Source organism: Lepidochelys olivacea (assembly GCF_965140295.1).
Source record: "Lepidochelys olivacea isolate rLepOli2 genome assembly, chromosome: 3".
Taxonomy (NCBI): domain Eukaryota; kingdom Metazoa; phylum Chordata; order Testudines; family Cheloniidae; genus Lepidochelys; species Lepidochelys olivacea.
In genome coordinates this window covers 185,404,360-185,426,810 of record NC_140413.1, presented here as the reverse complement: position 1 = coordinate 185,426,810, position 22,451 = coordinate 185,404,360, and the positions used below count along the sequence as shown (strand labels likewise).

Genomic DNA, 22,451 nt, shown 5'->3' with positions numbered 1-22,451 from the left:
TCTTGCCAAATCAGGAGAAAATGACAACTTCTGCAGCAAGAAAATTGGTAGTACTGCTGCGTGACCAGAGGGAGAAGGAAAAAGGACTAAAGAGACCCGGATCGCTTGTGCCTCAATCTAGGCTAGTCTAGAAAGGACAAGTCACTGACCAAAACTGTCCCACATGGTGGAAGTTTGAAGACCATATCAAAAGAGCATCTTGGTAAACAAAGATTTGGATGTCTTTGCTCATAGGTAAACCATATATTAGATCACCATTGCAACATGGATGGAAAAATGTGGATGATGAAGCACTTCCTGTATTCTTCAAGGGCTCAATGGCATCTGAGCTTCTACAAGATCTTATTTGTGCCCATACCAGTAGGGTCACTGCATAATCAACTGTGTCTGTAGTCAGAACAATCCTCCCTGCACATAACAGGGTACATACCAAGGCAATGAAGACTGTGATAAGCCAGAAACTCTTGACAGACATCATAATGAAGAACAAGATGATGATAATGATGTTGACTAGAAATGTCACTGGCACGATTACATTTCAGTGATACCTGTACAAATTTATTATTAGATTTTGTTTTACTTTTTAGATTGTTCTTGCAATGCTTTGAGGTCACAAACAAATCCAGTTTTATGTCTTGAAATAATACATAGTCATTCAACTAACAAAAATGAATCAAAATATTTCAGTGGTCATCATTTTAACATGTTGATGTCATTGTTTATCCCCATTTCCATGGTAGTAGTACCATTTGTCAGCTCCATACCATACCTCATTGTAGCTGGGCAGTCACCCTGCTCTGGCCCTGAAGGGGTTAAAAGCAGCCATGGAGAGGGCTGCAGCAGCAAAAGGGATTAAGAACAGCTGGGGGAAACTGACCACAGGTGTGTCTGGCTTAATCGGGGCCCAGCTGGCCCTTATAAGAGGGCTGTGGGCCAGAAGCTGGAGGAGTCTTACTCTAGCCCTGGAGGGAGAAGGACTGCCTGCCTGCCTGGGAACTGAAGGTGCCTGAGCAGGGCAAGGGCAAGGGCAAGGGCAGCTGGGGAGTTCCCACCTGGGAAAACCCCAGGCTGCAGGTCTTGGTGAAGGCCCACACAGGTGCTGGGGTTGCAGAGGGGCAGCCAGAGATACGCAAAGGCAGCAGGTCCTAACCCCTTGCCAATGATGAGTGGCCTTTACAGGCTGCAGTCTGCCCCAATGAGCGGGGGCTAGATGATGACAGGCAGTAGCCACTGAGGCAAGGTGGGTTTAGAGGGTTGGAGGTTCCCCTGGGAGGGGAGACCCAGAGTGGGGGTACTGCTCGGGCAGAATGCCAAGGGAAAGGGGCACCGGGGTCCAAGAAGGACACGGGGCCAGCAGCAGGTGAGACACCAGCCTGCAGAGGGCACTCCACTGCTGGAGTTGAGCTAATTCCCTGGACAACGAGCAGGAGGTGCCGCACCGGTGAGTCGTCGCTTCGCTACACTCCTCATAGAGTAGACATAATTAACTTTTAAATAATGTATGATGTGCATGTGTGCAGAGACAGTACATTAAGTCAACCAAATTGGTGGTGTCTGTCACTCTCCTAAAAGGAGCACACCAAGTGCCCCAGCTGCTCACAACATTTACTCAGCAAATCAGAATGAACATGAACCTAATCAGTTTTACTCCTCTGACTCACCCAAATAGCTGCATGCAGACACACCCAAAAATCTGCTAATTTCTGTTGGGAATATATGATGAGAAGAGAGAAACAGGAATGACTCCTTTAGTTTATCAAGAGCCAGCTTCACTCTGCTGCTGCAGAAAGTGCTACAAGCAGCAGTAGAAGCACCAACATGAAGGGAACAGAATGAATGCAACAAACCAAACAGAACAACGATGTGGGAAGTACTATAAAGAAAGGACTAGAAGAGAGGAATGGATAAGAAACAAAATATCAGGGGTGCAAGAAGGAAAAAAAGTGAACTGGTTACAAACTGGTTAAATGAGTTGAAGATTATCTGAGTTCCTGATATCAATTAAATTAACAAACATAGTTAATCTGATTGGTAGCTTAAAATGAAATGCAGGTATAAAATCTGCCTCACAAAATTTTGGAATCCTCTGCACTTCAGTACAAGTGTCATTTGTTTTACAACATGATTTGAAGTCAATGGGACTAAACTCAATTTTGAGAGTTTACAAGATCAGACCTTTGATTTGACAGCCAAGATGAATTTTGATTACACTACTGAACACTGACAATGTGCAACACAACAAAAAGGCTTTTTATAGTTATTTTTAAATTTAAATAAGCTTTTTATTTTATTTTTAATTGTAAAAATGAGCTGCCAAATTCCTGATATCACCCAGTAAGTGCCATGCTACCACACTGTTTCTCAGTGTGAATATGCATACAGAACTTTCATCAGGGTGGGCAATATTACTATATATTGTATGCGGGGGGGCGAGGGGAGGAACAAACCAGACTGTCTGTTGCCAAAGCTTTTAAATTAGAGAATTATGAAAACTTATTCTCTTGGTAAATGAAAGTTTCTTTTCATGCACTGAGTAAATATATGATTTATGGTAGATGGCTGTGGCAATTCATGTCAGGCACCTAGTAACAGTGTACAATGCATGACATCTAAGACTGTCAACAACATACCGCATTTTTAAATGCTTCTTGTTAAACGTTTGGCACTGGCAGATCTGAAGCGATGCCATAGCACTTATACAAATGTTGAAAAATTGCCACACCAGTGACAAGAGATTAAAAAGCCCACGATTGCTGAAACAAAAAGAATGGCCTGAGAACAAGAAATCTGACAAAGCACTGTAGAATCTTTTGCAGCCAGGACTCAAGTGCAGAAATTCGGAAAAACTCAAAGGAACAGAGTATGTATAGGGTAGGAATTCAGTACTGAAACATACTATCTCTGGATTTTTAAAACGTAAAGAATGACAGAAGTTGAAGATGAAGGCTACACAGAAAATTTATTTATGTTTTGTTTGTGCTTAGACCCGCTTAGTTAAACAGTGTTACCAAAGAGATTTTGCCCAGTCATGTTACCCAGTTACCAGCACAAAAACACCCAAAGAGAATACTGTTAGCCAAAAAGAGCCCGTAAGATGCGGGAAGTGCTCTTTCAAAGGATTTTATGGTTAAGAACATTACAATACTAAAACCGGGACATTATGGTTCATCGGTCTCAGTTTGACCTATTTCTTCCTCCCACTTAGAGAGAATAGTTATATATGTCCTACTACATTATAAGCAAACAACAGAGACGGGGAGGTGCTTTACTTTTTTTTCCAACGTAAGAAATCAAAACAGTGCATCACCATGAGCATCTTTATAAAAGCTCTAAACCTTGCAGCAACACTGTGAGCACATTAAATAGATAAGAAAACTGCTATGGATGATGTTTTTTATATATTCATTTTTCAGATAAATATTCAGCACCCTAAATAAAACTTAGGTAAGGAGTCTTTTAATCATTTTTAAAGGCTTGAAGAGCAGTCCCTATATGACATCCACTGATACTCTCTGCTCATGATATCAAACACTCATCACTGAACAGCATTCCAGCACTGAAGTATGAAGCTGCCTTTCAGAAAAGATGGCAAATCCACTTTCTGCTCCAAATTACACAGGTTAGTAGACTTTTTTATTTATATTAAATACTAAAATTGAATAATACAATTAGTGAAGTAGCCCCCATGTTTAGTTTGATATTATATTAAATTCATCTTATTCTCTCGCCACAATTTCAATGTGCTGCACATATTTATATACATAACTGCGTGAGACAAGTGGTTGGAGGAAATTGCTGGTTTTGGCAACTGGGTAAAGTTGGCACTTTTGGCACTCAAGCATGCATGGGTTATGCTTTGGGAATGCTGCACTCCAGCAGGATATTTCTGCTAATATGATCAGCAATGAAACAATTAACAGTGTAGATATGTATAGTGTCATCTCTGTATTTCAGAGAACCCATTGGGATTACTCAGGGCAGTTTACACTCCAGTTATTGTTTCAGCGTCTGTGCAGAATCAAGACAACATCACTGCATCAGTTTTCATTCAGTTTGTATTTTTAAGGTTTTCTTTGCAACCACTACGTGTAAGAAACTTTTTCTCCTAAGGGAAAGCTTCAATTCTGAAGCACAATTCTGTGATAATGGGTGGATTCCAACACCAATTCCACAACAGAAGAGCCAGCATCCTACATATGACTTACAAGGAGAGGCTGAGGGAACTGGGGTTATTTAGTCTACAGAAGAGAAAAGTGAGGGGAGATTTGACAGCAGCCTTCAACTACCTGAAGGGGGGTTCCAAAGAGGATGGAGCTAGGCTCTTCTCAGTGGTGCCAGATGACAGAACAAGAAGCAATGGTCTCAAGTTGCAGTGGGGGAGGATATCAGGAAACACTATTTCACTAGGAGGGTGGTGAAGCACTGGAATGGGTTATCTAGGGAGGCGGTGGAATCTCCATCCTTAGAGGTTTTTAAGGCCTGGCTTGACAAAGCCCTGGCTGGGGTGATTTAGTGGGTGTTGGTCCTGCCTAGAGCAGGGGTTTGGACGTGATGACCTCCTGAGGTCTCTTCCAACCTTAATATTCTATTATTCTAAGACATTACTCAGGACCTGGCATATTCTGTTGCAAAGATGCAACATTAAATCAGATTGATTGTTTTCATGCAATATTTTACTACACTCCTAAATCTTTCAGGTACTTTCATAAGGTACAGAATTAATGTAAAAACCTTATTTTATTTTTTTAAGAGCCAATTGTGTAAGTGTGCACCTAAATATTTACAGCATTTTGTTACAGCAGTGATTTTTCATTATTTTGATTCCTGAATCTAATCCATTTGTGTTGCCAACCTACTGTGAAGTGGTCTATGCTATGCTTTGTTCTGATTGGCTTTCACTTTTCAACTAAGTTTGTTTTTAAAACTAAGGTAAACAATTTTGGACAATGAAGAAAGTTGAGGGAAGAAACATTAGAGATTTTAAAAGTATCTGGTCACAAATAAAAAAACATTTCTTCAAAACTATTGTGCAATGATATCTGAGAGCTATAGATGTACAGTAATGTATAATAATCTCTCTTCAAAACAAAAATGTACATTACCATGCCATGGTCAAATGTGAAAACACCAACATCACGTCCATGATGAATGTGATTCCGTCTGATAATGGGGTTTCCATGGTTTTTAACCCAAATTCCTGCTAATGCATTATTGGAGATCTCATTGTCCTCATATATTCCCTGGCAAAAAGTAAGTAAAAAACAAAAATCAACAGTAATAAATAGTTCTACAAAACTTAGGGGGAAAATTTGAAATAGAAAGTACCTGTGCATGATCGGTAATATAAAGTCCAACATTTTCACAGTCGCTGATGTTACAGTGTTTGATAGTGGGACAAGCTCCCTGGCCACTAACACATACTGCAGAGCCCACTGGAAGAAAAGTGTACAGTTATCAAAGATTCAAAGTATAGTGTATTTACAGATAGTTTGGCCCTACGTTTACAAGAAAACATACAGTATGCACTGGCATCTAAAATGTATATTTTAAACATGTAGCATTCATTTAATGCTTTTTATTAAAGCAATGAAAAACAGACAGGAAACTATTACCATCCCCATTTTGCAGATATGGAAGCTGAGGCAGAGAGATTTTAAGTCACATGTCAAAGGTTACACGAACAGCATGTCACTGGCAGAATGGGCAATATTTTGTGTATTTATTTAAGTTAATAAAAAATAGTTCATCCAACTTTTCACACCCTCACTGAAGAATATGCAAAAGAAAAACACAAGATACAACAAAACTCTCTACACTCTCTCAAGACTGCTAACTATTCCCCCACTTTAGTCTATTTACACCCTCAGCAATCTATCACCTTCAAGGGTCTGGGGCAATCAAATATTTTGTATCATGCCAAGATCATCAACAGAGTATGGCAATGTCTAACTAACGGGGAGGAAAAGCAGGCTCCAGAGTAAGGGGCCCCCTTCCAAAGACACCCTTCCACTAATCTTCAATAGGGCCAAGATCTCATCCATGATGTCTGGTAAGCAGACATCAATAACAACTGTTATGCACTTCCAACATAAAACATCACTATCCAAACAGACAAGGTCACTCTGTACCAGCTGTAGTTTCTAAATGATCTTCAGGAATAGCTTTACATATACTGCATGGTAATAATTTCAATCTCAAAGCGACTAAAGCATAGATAAACTAGAGCAAGGTCTGCATCCAAAAGGACAGGTTCTAGCCAAATATAATTGAGAAGGAAAAATGTTCATGACTAAGTTTTGTGTTGCATATGGACAGAAAAACATTATGTTCACTGCAATTATCCTATTTCAGTAACAGTGTTTAAAATTAATTTAACAGTGAAGAGGACACTAACCTGTACAGGTACTTCGAATGATACAGTGATCTATTATTGGGCTGCAATTCACGGTAATCTCTAAGCAGTGGTGTGCATTGTGGTGCTGAGCAGATTTGTCATCAGGATTGAACTAAGAGAATAAAATGTAATGTTTTGATATTTTTTAAAAAAGCATAATTTTGGAAATTATTAAAAGTTCTACTCAGGTTGCTTACCCTGATTGTCATATACCCAACGTACGCATCTTCAGAACCCTCCATAAAAACGAAGGTGGAATCTCTAGTGTTTTCTATTATGACTTTATCTGCTACTTTTCCAGGTGCTGTAAACCAGAAGTTATTATAAAAGCTTACTCTTTTCCTATGAAAACTGAAAAACAAACATTTCAAGTTCTACAAGTGAAAAAACAAACGCAGATTCTCAGGCATATTTACATTAGGAGCGCTTTACCATATAGGAATATTGATATACTAAAAGTGCTCCTAATGTGCACACAGCAACACAAGTAAAGCTGTGCTTTCCACTGGCACAGTGAAACCACTCCCCATGAGCAAAACAAGATATTCTAGTAACAGTGCAGTTTTGCCAGTATAGTTGTTTACCACCTTCTGCCAGTACAGCTGTGTCAGCCATGGGTGCAAAGAGGATCCCTGACCGAGCTACACCAGCAGAATTCTGTTGCATAGATGTGGCCTTAGTTTAGATGCAGTTATACTGGCATAAAAGTGCCTTTGCTAGTATAGCTTATGTTGTTCAGGGAAGCACTTTTTACTGGTGTAAACCCCACACCTAATACTAGTATTAAATATATACCAGCAAACCTTTTCTAGTGCAGACTTGGCCCTGGTGTTCTGACTTCCAATTCCCTATTCTAACTATTACGAAATTGTTCCCCATTAAAATAAACCAGAAATAGATAATTCAATATAGTGCATACGAAAATAAAACTGATTACAAAATACCATTTAAGTTTTAATAAAAAATTAGAGAGACAACTGTAACATATTTGGGCTCAAACTTGTACTATAGTAGAACAGTTACAACCTGGTGCTGTATATGGTCTGGATTCTAAATCTTTTTATTAAGACTAAATACACAAATTCAGTACACCATCACATAGTAGATCCTTGCTAATACATGCATGTTCTTTACAATTTTCACAAAACCAAAAAAGTGGTATCTCCTAATTTCTCAACATACATACAGAGTGCTGTAGGAAAGTCTATTTTTATACTTAATGTACTAAAAGTTTATTACAGTTTAAAACTGAACTACAGTTCAGAATAAATAAATGTTAAGCTTTTCAAAATAAGTGTTAAGAATGTTTTAAAATTGCTAATCTACAAGATGCAATAACTTGAAATATGAACAGCAAGCTTCTTCAGCATTCTTTATACTGAGTCTGACAAAAGTGTTTTGCATGCTACTGCTGAAGAGCCAGCAGAGGGAGCACAAGTTTAAAAAAATATTTTTATAGCTGAGTTGACCTCAGTGATGTTGGTGCTTAAGAACAGTAGTAAACAAGAGAGCCAATTTAATGTCACCACAAACCGAAACTGAAATAACTAAACCAGTTATAATTCACACTTTTAGTTATTTTGGTACAAGTCTGTATGGAACACTCTTATTCAGAAATAAGGGCTTGTCTACAGTGTTTATATTGCTATAACTATATCAGTTTAGAAACCTTTATGCGAATAAACTATACTGATAAGCACCTTTATAGCAGTAAAACTACATCCACTCAGGACGGTTGTACCACTAACTATATCAATCCAATATACTTACAGCAGTACAAAAATATGTTTAGACTAACCCTAAGAATGACCACTCAGATTTGCATCAAAACAATTAGCTTGACGGAATATTACAAACAACTGAAGAAAGAAAGAAATTAAGCACTTTAGTATTCTTTGTAGCTCTACAATACAATGGAATTGCTAAGTAAACAGGAGGAAGCTACTTCTTAATCTCTTCCCCTGAATCATGCCCATACAGCTGTGCTTGTACAGCTATAGGAGAAGGAATCCTCCCACTGTTCATGGAGAAGCAAGGACCACTATCCTTGAACCACGATCACAGTAGTGGTATTTCAGCTGCAGTAGTTCCTGCTGCTGTGCTCCCCTGAATAGAGTTGGTGAATTCACACAGCAGCAGATCAATCCATGCCAACTGCAAACCTTGCTGTATACACAGAGGTGAAGGAAGCCAGAGAGCTCCCCTCAGTTATACAGTACCCAGGACCTTCCATGGGCAAGGACAAGATTTTGCCCTTAAACCAGATTTGATCTTTTTCTGTTGCCTGATAACATGTTATGCTCCTGTTCTCTATCTATCAGGAAGAAAAGTCCCAATCAGAATGAAGCAATTTTCACATCCCACTCTGCAAACATGATTTCCATTTTGACTTCTCCAGAGCTGTGAATACATTAACATAGCCTGTCTCATTTCCCTAATGCTATCTGTTTACCCTAACCAAATGACCTTAGGTCGAGGATCTGTACTCATGTCATGGAAAAATATTTATGAACACACAATTCGTACTTCATATGTCACAAGTGCCAATGTTACAGGTATGTAGGTCAAACTAGCAAGTACCCTTATCCTGGGGAGGGGATCCAGAAACCTTACAGCTGAGCTGAAGACAGAAAAGGAATAGAATTGTGGGCAGGAGATGAAGAAGCTAGAAAACCAATACCAGAACACTTGCTCCTCAGAGAAAAAAGGCAGCTCAAGAATGACTGCACTAAGCACTAGATGCTCAGACACAACATTGGCCAATTCAGACAGACTCAGGAAGCATGTGCCAGATGCAGGATCAGTATTTAGTTCATCTACAGATGCTTCTCTCCTCTTTCTACCAAGGAGGTGATTGTAGCTTAACCTTTTAATTATGGGATATTGGAAAAGGCTAAAAAGGGAATGGGACTTCCTCAACCCTTTGGTTTTAACCAAGTACATCAAAGACAATACCAGAAGATTTCTTACCAAGCCTTAGCAAGAGGGAAATTCAGGAGAGAAATTTCCTGGTAAAAGTGAAATGCTGAAACTACCTTAAAGGAGGGAAACAGATCAGATAGATAGTCCCACCCCCCTGCTCAAAGCAGGACCAACCCCAACTAAATAATCCCAGCCAGGGCTTTGTCAAGCCGGACCTTAAAAACCTCTAAGGATGGAGATTCCACCACTTCCCTAGGTAACCCATTCCTAGTGAAATAGTTTTTCCTGTAGTTCCAAAGAGGATGGAGCTGGGCTGTTCTCAGTGGTGGCATATGATAGAACAAGGAGCAATGGTCTCAAATTGCAGTGGGGGAGGTCTAGGTTGGATATTAGGAAAAACTATTTCACTAGGAGGGTGGTGAAGCACTGGAATGGGTTACCTAGAGAAGTGGTGGAATTTCCATTCTTAGAAGTTTTTAAGGCCCGGCAGGGGGTGGACTAGATGACCTCCTGAGGTCTCTTCCAACTCTAATCTTCTATGATTCTATGACTTCAGCTTTTTCCACATCATCTGTCACTAGGTTGCCTTCCCCATTCAGTAAGGGCCACACACTTACCCTGACCTCCTTCTTGTTACTAACATACCTGCAGAAACCCTTTTTGTTACCATACACATCCCTTGCTAGCTGCAACTCCAATTGTGCTTTGGCCTTCCTGATGACATCCCTGCATACTCAAGCAATATTTTTATACTCCCTAGTCATCTGTCCAAGTTTCCACTTCTTGTAAGCTTCCTTTTTGCGTTTAAGCTCACCAAAGATTTCACTGTTAAGCGAAGCTGGTCTCCTTCCATATTTGCTTTTCTTTCTGCACACTGGGATGGTTTGTTTCTGCGCCCTCAATAAGGCTTCTTTAAAATACAGCCAGCTCTCCTAGACTCCTTTCCCTCTAATGTGTTGCACAAATTGTTTGAGCTTCTTCCATTATGATCAACAGCTGATGACAAAAAAGCTGATGGAGTCTGCTCTACAGACACGGTGAAGCTCTTCACATAAACAGGTCCCATGAAAGAGGACTGAGCAGCTCAGTTGCTCAGTGAAGAGCAGGCCATATTTCCAAAGTGATTTTTTTTTTAAAAGTTTCTTTTGTTTTTTCTCCATTATAAACAAAACCAGCTACAGCAATAACTAACAGAGAGCACCTCTGTCAGAACCATTGGCTGCTTTTTGAAGTGAGGCAAGAAGAAAACTGCACAGTCTACTTGTAGAAAGTAGAAAAAGGCAGTGTTCCAAGAGTGTAAATTGCTTCATTCTGATCTGTTGCTTCTTGTCCGGTTGACAGAGGACAGGACATACCCCAGTTGTCTCTATTAGTGACACACTCTCTTGCCACAGAAGATACCTACATCTGGACTGATACAGAAAAGTCTTTATACATGCTACTTGATAGTCTAAGATATATTTGTAATATACCTGTTAAGAGCCAAGAAAGGTTATACATTGAGATAAAGATTTCAAAATTAAATACCTGCACCAATCATAGTGATTGGAGATTCGATATATATCCATTCATCAGTATATATACCAGAGTGAACAAAGATAAGTCCATCAAAATGAGCTTCCTGAACCCCACCGAGGGCATCCTCAATGGTGTCATAGTACTAAAAACAAACAAACAAAATACAAACATGAGTTTCGCAAAAAATAACGATGAGAAAGGTATACAAATATTCATATGAAGTGATTCAGGAACATACCAACATATTTTCTCTTCCTTTATATCTTGCAGGGTTACTGTAGAAGTGTTCAGCAAAGCCTGGCTTTACATGTGCTCCTTTGTACTGAAATAGAGAGAATATCTCAAGATAAACCTATAGCTAAACAAGCTTGTTATATATGTATGTATATATAAACATTTTAGAAAGTAAATCAGCAAAAGGGTATAGTTGTAATAGTTGGATAGGTTCCGTAACATAATTTATATTTTGAAAATATGTTCACTATACATCTGGATTCCATGAGTTGCAATTTCCACCAAGTACGGATACAAAAATTTGCATCCCTTAGCTACATTTTAAAGTGTTAATTAGGACCAAGGAAGAAGTTGTAATGTTAATATTGATATCAACAAATAAGCAAGCAGTAAAAGATCCAGAATTTTTAAGATGAGAAAGGACCATCATGGCCATCTTATCTGACCTCCTGCATACCACAGACCATAGAAATTTAAGTCATTCCTGAATCAAACTCATAACTTCTGATTGAGCTGGAGTATATCTTTTACAAAACATTAAATCTTGATTTAAAGACTTCAAGTGATGGAGAATCCATAGATAAGTTGTTTCAATAGTTAATCTCCCTCTCTGTGAAAAATGTGTGCCTTATTTTAGGCCTGAATTTGTCGAGGTTCAGTTTCCAGCCACTGGATGTTATGACTTTGTTTGCTAGATTAAAGAGCCTTCTGATATCAGAAATATTTTTCCCCATGCAGGTACTTGCGCATTGCGATCAAGTAACTTCCTACTAAACTTCCCTAGGATAAATGAAATATACTGAGCTTTAATCCCTCAATGTACGGCACACTTTCACAGACCTCAGATTATTCTCATAACTCTTTTTCAAGCCCTTTCCGATTTTTCAACATCCTTTTTAAATTTCAGTAATGATCTGATCAGTCCTGTATACAATGGCAATATCACCTCCCCACTTATACGTGGTATTCCTAGGCCTATACATCCAAGGATTGCATAAAAATAAAGGTAAAAACACACATGATCCTTTCTTTTAAAAAGTGCTTGATTGCATAAGGTGGAAGTCAGAAAAAGGGAGCAAAATTCTCATCTTATCAAAATTTGGCTAGACCATGGTAGCTTTTCCCACCCCCCATTTTCATTCTGTGGCCACCTGCCACATTACCAAAGTGGGGTGCAGATTTTATTTTAACAAATCTTTCAACTTCCTTGCAGCTTTGCACCTGATTTTTCTGGGCTAACCATTAGCCCCATACTTATAGCCAAACCAAGTGCCCTTATTCAACAATCTTAGAACATGAATACTATTATAAATATTAATAAACTAACTCAATATCCTACTTTATTACTCCTTTACACACATTTTGGAAAGCGTGGTGCTTGGATACAGGCACCTTTTTCAGACAGGTACAATGATTTTTTAAATCATGGTTTATTATAATATTGCACCATAAAGCTGAAAACCTTCTACATCACCATCAAAGCTTGACAGGAATATGGTGTTTTAAAAGGTGACTTGCAAATGTAAAATTCCCTCAACGTTTCAGTAACTTTGTCCGTGTGTTTACTGCCCAGCATAAACAAGCTAAGAGGAGCAATACAAAAAAGGGACCCACCCCACCCCAAAATCCCACAACTTTTTTTCCCTTTCAGATTTTAAGAAAATCAACATGCAACTAGTCTCTCTTAGTCTGGCTGTTGAGGGAATCCTACACGTATTGGCTTAGTTACTGAAATCTTGTACTTCACCTTTGCAAATTGTCTTTAAATTACAATATGGAATCTTTCTGGGGATGTGAAAAAACAACATTCATACCAGCTGCTGAAAGCTTTCTTTCCAGGGATTTGGGTGTTCATATTCTTCTGGATTAATCTGATAGAATTTACCAGATTCTGGATGCATCATTGGACGTGTATATTCAAATACTTCCATATACAGTCGTTTCCTAAACAAAAGTGTCAGTCAATCAGAACAGAAAATTGAGAATGTATTTAAATGGTACAAAGTTGTAAATCAGGTGTATCACAATTACAACAAACCTATTTAAAATCTTAAGGGAGGAATTTTCAAAAGCATTCATTGTTTACTCTACTCCCACTGAAGTCAATGGTAAAACACCATAGATTTCAGAGTTTGGCCAATATTGAGTATTTTCAAAGATCTCAACCCAAAGTTTTAAAACCAAAAATATTTTAATGGTGCTCATAAAATTAATGAGTAAAAGTGGCTTTAAGTTAAAACAATTCTAGTTGTTGAAGACTAAAGAGAAAAGACACTGCTGCATTTTGTAACATTCATTTGGTGCACATTTAAAGGCTCAAGTCAGCAAAGGACTTAAGTACATGCTTAATATTAAGCACATTACATGCTTTTCTAAATAGAGAGATTTAAGGATGTGGTTACATGCTCTGCTGAATCAGAGCTGAAGTGTGTGCTAACATAAGGACAGAAAGGTTATGCTGCTCTGTCCTTTCTTCAAATTTTGCTATTCTTCTTACTGATCATCACCACACCCCAAAAACAGCTACCAAATATCCTGCATGAGTAAATGACGTGCTGCATTTGGCAGTGCAAAGGGAAAGTTACTCACCTTGTGCAGTAACATAGGTTCTTTGAGAGGTGTGTCCCTGTGAGTGCTCCACTTTAGGTGCTTGTGCGCCCCTGTGCTTGTAATCGGAGATTTGTGGTAGCAGTGCCCGGTTTGGTCGCACATGTGTCATCCCCGTCTTGCGCCGCTTCAAGCAGTTATCTGGCGCTGTGCAACCAACCCCGCCCTCTGTTCCTCCTCCACTGCAGAGCATTTAGTGTGCATCTCCAAAATAGCAGGGAGGATGGAGGGTAGTGGAGCACCCACAGGGACACACATCTAGAAGAACCTATGTTACTGCATAAGGTGTATGTATGCGCTGATGCCCAGGTTACAGCTCTACAGATGTCAGTAATGGAAACACTGTTTTGAAAAGCTATTGACGTTGATATTGCCCCGGTGGAGTACGTGCAAATCCCCATATGGGGGTGCAGGTTACATTGACAGTAATTGATGCAGTTGGAAATCCAGTTGGAGAGCCACTGTTTAGATACGGCGTCTCCTTTCAATCGTACAGTGACCGAGACAAACAGTTTCATGACCTCCTTATGTCTATGTAAAACGCCAGGGCCCTGCGTAAATCGAGGGTATGGAGTATGGCTTCCCGCCTGTCCCTATGTGGTTTTGGGTAGAATGTTCGCAGGTGAATGGGTTGGTTGAGGTGAAATGATGAGATGACCTTAGGTAAGAACTTAAAATTACCCTTGGGCCGCATCCTATCTTTGGAGAATATTGTGTAGGATGGATCAGCCATGAGGGCCCCAAGTATTACTATCCGCCTTGTGGAAGTAATGGCGACAAGGAAGGCCACCTTCATTGAAAGGTGAAGGAGAGAACATATAGCGAATGGCTCGAAGGGTGTCTGGTAATTTCCCAGAGAACTAAATTGAGGTCCAATGGTAGGGTAGATGATGTTGAGGTCCTTGAGAAAGCACTTGTGGCGGAATGCTGTGATAGTGAAGAGGTGTACCTTGATTGAACTCATTGAAAGTCCTGATTCCTTGAGTTGAAGTAATAGTCCAGAATCACAGGTAAGTGAGATCGATATGATCTGCCTCTTTTGACACCATGAATTTGTGTAGATGTGTGTGACAGATAGTTGCTCTGTGACTATTCAGTAAAAGGTTCTGCACGTCTTTGGAGCAGGTCATTTCGGATCCTTGGAACCAGGGAGCAACCAAGCTTTGAGCCATAGTCTTTTCAGATTCGGGTGAATGGTTTGGCCTGTGTCCTGGGAAAAGAGACGAGGCAGGCGAGGAACAGTGCCACGTTTCCACACTAACATTTGGAGCAGGTAAGGGAACTATTTTGACAGGGCTATGTGGGAGCAATTAGTATCACTGTGGACTAGTCCTGTTTGATCTTGTGGAGTACCCGTGCTAGAAGGGGGGTGGGAGGAAATGCGTATAGGAAAGGAGCATCTCATTTGATAAGAAAGGCATCTCCCAAGGACTGGAGGTCCAGTCTGGCCCTGGAGCAAAACTGTGGACATCTGGCATTGTGCGTGGTAGCAAAGAGGTCTACTGTGGGAAATCTTCATTGTTTGAATATGTTGTGCAGTATCCAGATACCCAGTTCCCACTCGTGGTCTTGAGAGAAATGCCTGCTGAATGCATCTGCTGCGGTGTTTTGATGTCTGGGGAGATATGATGCTGTGACGTGGCTATTGTCAGTGATGCACCAATTCCAGAGCCGCATGGCTTCCACACACAGGGAATGTGAGCATCCGCGGGGGCCTTGTCTGTTCATGTAAAACATGCATGCTACATTGTCTGTAAGAATTTGTATAGTTTTCTGCTTGATCATGGGTAAAAATTGGGTGCACATGTTGTGAACAGCTTGTAATTCTAGGAGATTTATGGGGGGCTTCGGTTGCGGACCAGCTGTCCTGGGTAAAATGAGAAGTCAATGTGCTCCCCAGCCTAGGAATGATGCATCCATCACATTTGTCATTGTAGGGGAATTTTGCACAAAGAGCGACCCAAGGCATACATTGTCAGGTTATGTCCACCAGAGGAGAGAGTCTTTTACTGTGCTTGCAATTGTGAGGTGTTTGTTTATGCTATGCCTTCTTGGGGAGTATTGTGTGCAGAGCCATGCCTGCAAGGTCCGCATATGGACTCTTGCATCCTGGACAATGAAAGTTGTTGCAGCCATGTGGCCTAATAATTGTAGACAAGTCCTGGCTTTTGTCTAAGGATTGTTTAGTATTGTGGAAATTAGATTTGTTAGAGTTAGGAACCATTGCCTTGGTAGAGAGGCCGTTGCCTCAGGTGAGCTGAGATAGGCTCCAGTGAATTCCAGTTCTCTTACTGGTGTGAGGGTTGATTTTTGAGTGTTTATCTGGAGACCTAATTGTGTAAAGAGAGCTACCATTTGTTGGGTGGCCTTTATTGCCGCTGCTCAATTTGGCGCTTTCAGTAGGTAATCATCCTGATAAGGAAATATGATTCCTTTCCTGCATAGGTACGCTGCAATTACTGTGAGTACCTTTGAGAAGACTTGGGAAGCAGTGGACAGTGTGAAGGGTAGGACCTTGTATTGGAAGTGATCTGGTCCTAGAGTGAATTGAAGAAACCTCTGATGTGATGGGTGAATTGTTATATGGAAGTAGACGTCCTGGAGGTTGAGGGCCCCCCTTTCTAGAGATGGAATTATGGTGGCCACTGTGACCATCTTGAAGTGCTGGTTTCTCACAAATTTGTTGAGCCATCAGAGATCGAGAATGGGTCTCCACCCTCCTGTTTTTTTTGAGAGAGTAAGTAATTTGAATAGAAACCCTTCCCTCTGTGTTTTGTTGGTACTGGTTCTACTAGTCCTAGATGGATGGAGATGGGTTACCTCTTGTCGCAGTAGGTCTTTGTGAGAGGAGTCCCTGAAGAGGGAGAGGAAGGGAGAGTGGAAGTAAATGGGATGGAGTATCCAACCTCGATTATCTCCAGTACCCATCTGTCTGTAGTGATGGATTGCCAAACTGGGTAGTATGGAGTCAGACGATCTCCGAATGGACTTTCAAGCAACGTCTCAAACTTGCTGTCTGGAGGAAGGTTGGTGAGATGTGGTAGATTGAGGTGGAGGCTGTTGTCTCTTTGTGGGCCCCTGTTTTCAGCCTTGTGGCTCGTATTGCCTGTGTGTTTGTGAATATGGCATGAGCCAGAATTTCTGTGGGTTGTAATACTTTCCTTGTCATCTCTTTGTCCTAGGAGTATAGATGACCAAGGACTTCAGTGTTGCCCTTGAGTCCTTGAGCCTGTGCAGATACTCATCTGTCTCAGCCGCAAAGAGTTTAGGCCTGTCAAATGACAGATCGTCCACAATCGATCGCACCTCGCTCAGGAAACAAAAGAGAGGCAACCAAGAAGCTCATCTCATAACTATTGCAGTATCTGTAGATTGCGCAGCAATATCTGCTGAGTCCAGAGCAGCATGTAATGCCATCCTAGAGATCAGTTGTCCCTCGGAGATGAGCGCGCTGAACTGTTCTTTTTTCTCCTCCAGGAGGAATTCAATAAATTTGGAGAACTTCCCATAGTTTGTGTGGACTTATTTTGCCAGCGTTGCTTTGTAATTGCTGATCTGAAGGTGGTGTGTCGCGGAGGAGTAGGCCTTTCAGCCAAAGAGGTAGAACCTCTTCCAATCTTTGTTGTACGGGCTGTTTTGGGGGTAAGATTGTCTGTCCCTCTTGTTAACAGTGTCCACCACCACAGAATTGGGCGTGGGGTGAAAAGAGAAATTCTGTTCCCTTTGCCGGGATATAATATTTTCTGTCAGACCTCTTGCAGGAGGGAGGGATCATTGCTGGAGTCTGCCAAATGAACATAATGGGTTCCATGATTGCATTATTCATGGGCAAAGCTATTTTGGGAGATGTCGATGTATGTAAGATGTCAAGGAACTTTTGTTGTCACTCCTGGACTTCCTCCAGTATGATGTCCAGGGACTCTGCGACCCTCCTGTAGAGGTCCTGAAAATGTTTAAAATCACTGGCTGCCCACATTGGGTGGTTGGCGGGGAGGGAGGAGGAGGAAACGGGACAGGACGGGACGGACGGACAGTGATGATGGTGTCATCAAGGGAAGATGAGGACAGGTGGGTTGCTGGTTCCATCTCTAAGTCAGAAGTCTCCAGTTCTCTAGGTATCTCCTCCGGAGTTTCAGATGGTCCTGGTATTGACAGTATGGGATACTGTCATGTGCTCTCCCTGGATGGGCTGGGAGGCTTGCGATGGTGTGCGGGATATGCCATCCAAGGGTTCCTCGAGAATGGAGGAGCGGAGCGGCAAGGTGAGTAGGTACTGACTATGTTAGAGTGACGCTGGTGCAAAGAATGGGGGAGTCTGGTGTCGAGGAGACCAGGAGGTCCTTTTGCAGTAACTTCTGTAGTACCGAAAGGGTCACTGCTGATGTCTGCAAGGTCACTGCTGGTATGTGTGACTGTGTCAATTGTGTTGTGCCGATGGTAGGTGACGGCATAGTCATTAGTTGTTTTGATGTGCTCGGTGCTGGGTATCTAGTTCGCTCCGACGGTGCCAGGGCATGGATTTTCAGTTTCCCCTCATTGTCTATGTCAAAGCTAGCTCTCTTGGAATCTTTAGCTCTTGTGGTACCATGGTACTGGAGGGTACAGGAACCTTGACTGCAGAGACTGCTGGTGCAGTCGGTACCGACGGTGTCTCTCTGTTTGGGGACTGCCATTTCTTGGTTGGTTCCCAAGCCAGTGAGGACAGAGCACACTTTTTAGCCACCTTTTTAGGTCTGTAGTGTGAGCCACAGAGGAAGAAGAGCCTCCTGTTGGTGTCCTGTCCAGGAGGGGGTCCGAACTTCTGGATCAGATGCTGGACAGAGAGACTTCTCCATCAGGAGCAGTTTGAGCAGCAAGTCTCTGGCCTTTCTGATCCAGGCATTTTAACTTCTGGCAGCGCAAGCACTTTTGGGGTGCTTGCCTAAGTTGCGAACGCACTGCGAGTGCCCATCTGACACAGGTATTGAGAGCCTGCAGGTTAGGCAGCTTTTGAAACCCAGTGAACCGGGCATGCCCCTGAAGGGAATGTTCCCCCTCCTTATCAGGGGTCCTACACTAACCGTTAACGGAAACCTGAACTTCTAAATAAAGGAAGAGAAACATGTTCTTTTTTGGAAGAAAAACAGGGAGAGAACTAAACGGGGAAAGAAAGTTAATTATCTATAAAACTAGGAGTAAAGGAGAAGGGCTATGCTAGGAAGACTAAGCTCTGAGGCTGTCAGGGTTCCCTCCCCACTCTGAACTCTGGGGTACAGATGTGGGGACCCACATGAAAGACCCCCTAAGCTTATTTTTACCAGCTTAGGTTAAAAACTTCTCCAAGGCACAAATCCTTTCCTTGTCCTTGGATGGTATTGCTGCCACCACGAAGTGATTTAGACAAAAATTCAGGAAAAGGGCCGCTTGGAGTCCCTTGTTCCCCAAAATATTCCCCCAAGCCCTTTCACTCCTTTTCCAGGGGAGGCTTGAGAATAATGTGAGTACCGACGAGACCCTTTGTCCCTAGGACACTGAAAATCAAACAAGTTCTTAAAGGAAGAACTTTATTTCAAGAAAAAAGTAAAAGAATCACACCTGCAAAATCAGGATGGAAGGTAACTTTACAGGGTAATAAAAAGATTTAAATAGAGGATTCCCCTCTAGGCTCAACTTCAAAGCTACAAAAAACAGGAATAAAACTCCCTCTTAGCATAGGGAAAATTCACAAGCTAAAATAGAAGATAATCTAATGCATTTCCTTGCCTTTACTTACAATTTCTGTAATTTTAGATGTATCATTTCAGGTATGTTTTCAGGAGATGTTTTACCTGCTTAGTCTCTCTCTCTCCATCCAGAGAGGGAACAACAAAGAGAGCACAAACAAAACCTCTTTCCCCACCTGCCCCCCCAAATTTGAAAGTATCTTCTTTTCCTATTGGTCCTTTTGGTCAGGTGCCAACCAGGTTATTTGAGCTTCTTAACCCCTTACAGGTAAAGTGATTCTGTACCTCTGGCCAGGAGGGATTTTATGTTACTGCATACGTAAAGGTTGTTATCCTTCCCTTTATATTTATGACAGAGGTGCTGCTAAATGCTCTGACTCAAGCCAAAGGCAGCAAAGAAGGAACTGGGGGAGGGGGGTGTTGGTCACATAGTGCCAATTAACCGCCTGAAGTGGCATGAGATGGGGACAGTGCACGTGCAACCCAACCGGGCACTGGTACCACAAGTCTCAGATTACAAGCCCAGAGACGCACAAGCACCTAAAGTGGAGCACCCACAGGGACATCATTTGAAGAATTAAAATTGCATCTGTCAAGGCTGATTCCCCACTCTGGCACTTTGAGTGCAGAAGGTGGGGGCTCACAAGGATTTTAAAAACAAATACTGGCCACTCCAGGCTTGTATTAAACTCCCAAGGTTACCACTTCTCTCTGATCTTGGATGGGTAGATGCTGCTACCACCCAAGTGCAAAATACCCCTTCAGAACCCAGGAAGGTGCACTTGGGAATTCCTTCCTGTGGGGTACCCTCAAGCCCCTTCACCCCGCCTCCGGGGAAGAGTGGAGAAAGAAAACAAAGGAAATCTACTGTTGCCACCAGGTAATTAACCAACGTGTGCACAAACCTCTTAGGACACAAAATCCAATCCTGTTCTTAAAAAAAGATAAATTTTATTAAAAACAAAAAGAAAGGAAATACACTTGAAAACTCAGGCTATTGCTAGATTTTAAAACCCACTTACAAAAACTAAGCATCAAGAATAACCTTCTTGAGGTCCAGCTTAATGGTTACAAGCAAAACAAAAGCATTTGGGGTTAGCACAGAGGAGTCTACAAGCCAGAAAGAAATAAACAGAGATAAACCTAATCGCGTCTTCCTAGACATTTCCTGATCTACTTACATATCTGGGGTTTCTAATGAGTAGTTTCTAGGTATAATTTGATGATTTTTCATACCTGGCCCAAGCTGTTACAGCACAGCTGCAGTCCTCTCTTTGCTTCTCCCGAGAACAACAATAGACAGACAAAGGAGAAGTTTTTTCCCATTTTTAAAAAGTTCTAGCCTTTCCATTGGCTCTTTTGGTCAGGTGCCCACTCCATTTCTTTTACCTATGCAGGGAGACTTTTTAACCTTTTAAAGGTAAGCAAGTAAAGAACCACTACTAAGAGGGATTTTATAGGTAACTGGCTGGCTCGGTGTCCATAAAAGGGAGTTTACCCCCGCCCCCACTTTCATTTATCACAGCATCAATCAATATATTAAAATAAAATAGTTTTAAACAACTTGTGCACAATTGGATGGATCCGTGACTGGTCCTAAAATGTGGAGACTTTCACATAGTCATATCCTTTCGATAGTATAAGATGGAGCCTTGTTTTACAGGTATACTGTCACATTTCCATTTGAAAATGTATCTGCTGCTGTTACAAGTAACCCTGAAATTATTTGAACAGAAAGATATTCAAGTTCAATTTTTTTCTAATCTGGCATATTGGTTCTCAATTAAATAAGATTTTTTCAGGATCTCAATAACCCTAAAAAGAGAAAAAGTCCACATACCCAACACCAATGAATTCTTTTTAAAAATCCAAACAAATAAAAATCCTAGTGCACTTGTAGGCAAGATCTTCCTTAACACTTATAGGAAGAGTTTGCTATCTTGGACCAAGGTATACAATTCCCACACAAACTTTGGGTGGGGGGGGGGAAGGTACTAAAAGAATAGGTAATTGAACTTTCAGATAACATTATTAAACAGGTATAATTCTAGGGGGGAAAGTTTTACTGTTTTTAACTGTATGTAACTGATATGCTTATGCATATCTGCTTGTAACAGATAAAGCTTACATAAAAGTAAGCATATTAAAACACAAGCATTTGTTTTAATTTAAGCTAATTACAATGCCTAACCAGCATTTTAAATTTTTCTATTGTACTTGGCATTTTGTGCAGCACATACAATATATCTCAAAATAATGAGGAATAGCTTTTCACTTACCACAAAATTGGATCATTAGCCAACTCACTGAAGCGTTTACACACACAAGCTGCTCTACAAAGATCTTGCTCCAGCAAGTAGGAAAAGATCTTTAGAACCACTTCATCTGGCAGTTTCTCCTGAAGATATTGTTCTGCAGGTGCTGCTATTAAAATATTAATGTACATCAGATTATTGATGCATTTAACCTACCCAGTTTCTGATTTAAAGCAATCCTTGACTTTCCCTACTATTCTAATGATTAGAGTGTTTTTTACACGATTAGTACTACAAATTGAAGGAGAAAAGCTATTAAACCTCACACAATACTAAACATTACACCCTCTGCAGCCTGAATCTGGCAGTATATTTAAACAGTAAATTTCATTGACTACATGCAATCTACATGCAGAGGAAAGCATGAACATTCAGCATAATATGGAGGCACTGCATGTGACTCAATAGTTAAGATTAATTTAGACCGGGGTTCTCAAACTGGGGGCCGTGACCTCTCCGGGGGTCACAAGGTTATTACATGGGGGGGTCATGAGCTGTCAGCCTCCACCCCCAAATTCCGCTTTGCCTCCAGCATTTATAATAGTGTTAAATATAAAAAAAGTGTTTTTAATTTATAAGGGGGGGGTCACACTCATAGGTTTGCTATGTGAAAGGGGTCACCAATACAAAAGTTTGAGAAACACTAATTTAGACTTCCTTCAAATCCTACTTTTAAACTTCTCCCCTCAACCTTTTGATCAGAGCACACAATTTATTTGCGTATTATTATGCTTAAGTTATTATACATGCCTTTACATA

At 40.9% G+C, this 22,451-nt stretch overlaps 1 protein-coding gene across 3 annotated transcripts in view; it reads right to left on the bottom strand.

The window, feature by feature from the left end:
- The window catches only part of FBXO11 (F-box protein 11), a 197,800-nt gene that overhangs the window by 73,826 nt on the left and 101,523 nt on the right, over positions 1 to 22,451 (bottom strand). For 2 of the 3 annotated variants that reach the window (XM_084622927.1, XM_084622929.1), the window contains exons 4-11: positions 21,657 to 21,801; positions 12,883 to 13,012; positions 11,073 to 11,156; positions 10,844 to 10,976; positions 6,592 to 6,698; positions 6,395 to 6,506; positions 5,326 to 5,432; positions 5,103 to 5,240 (exon numbers count right to left, since the gene is read on the bottom strand). In XM_084622927.1, the coding sequence (XP_084479053.1) occupies positions 5,103 to 5,240; positions 5,326 to 5,432; positions 6,395 to 6,506; positions 6,592 to 6,698; positions 10,844 to 10,976; positions 11,073 to 11,156; positions 12,883 to 13,012; positions 21,657 to 21,801 (956 nt within the window). The remainder of the gene's footprint in view (positions 1 to 5,102; positions 5,241 to 5,325; positions 5,433 to 6,394; positions 6,507 to 6,591; positions 6,699 to 10,843; positions 10,977 to 11,072; positions 11,157 to 12,882; positions 13,013 to 21,656; positions 21,802 to 22,451) is intronic. The other variant, XM_084622928.1, reaches the window with a different exon arrangement.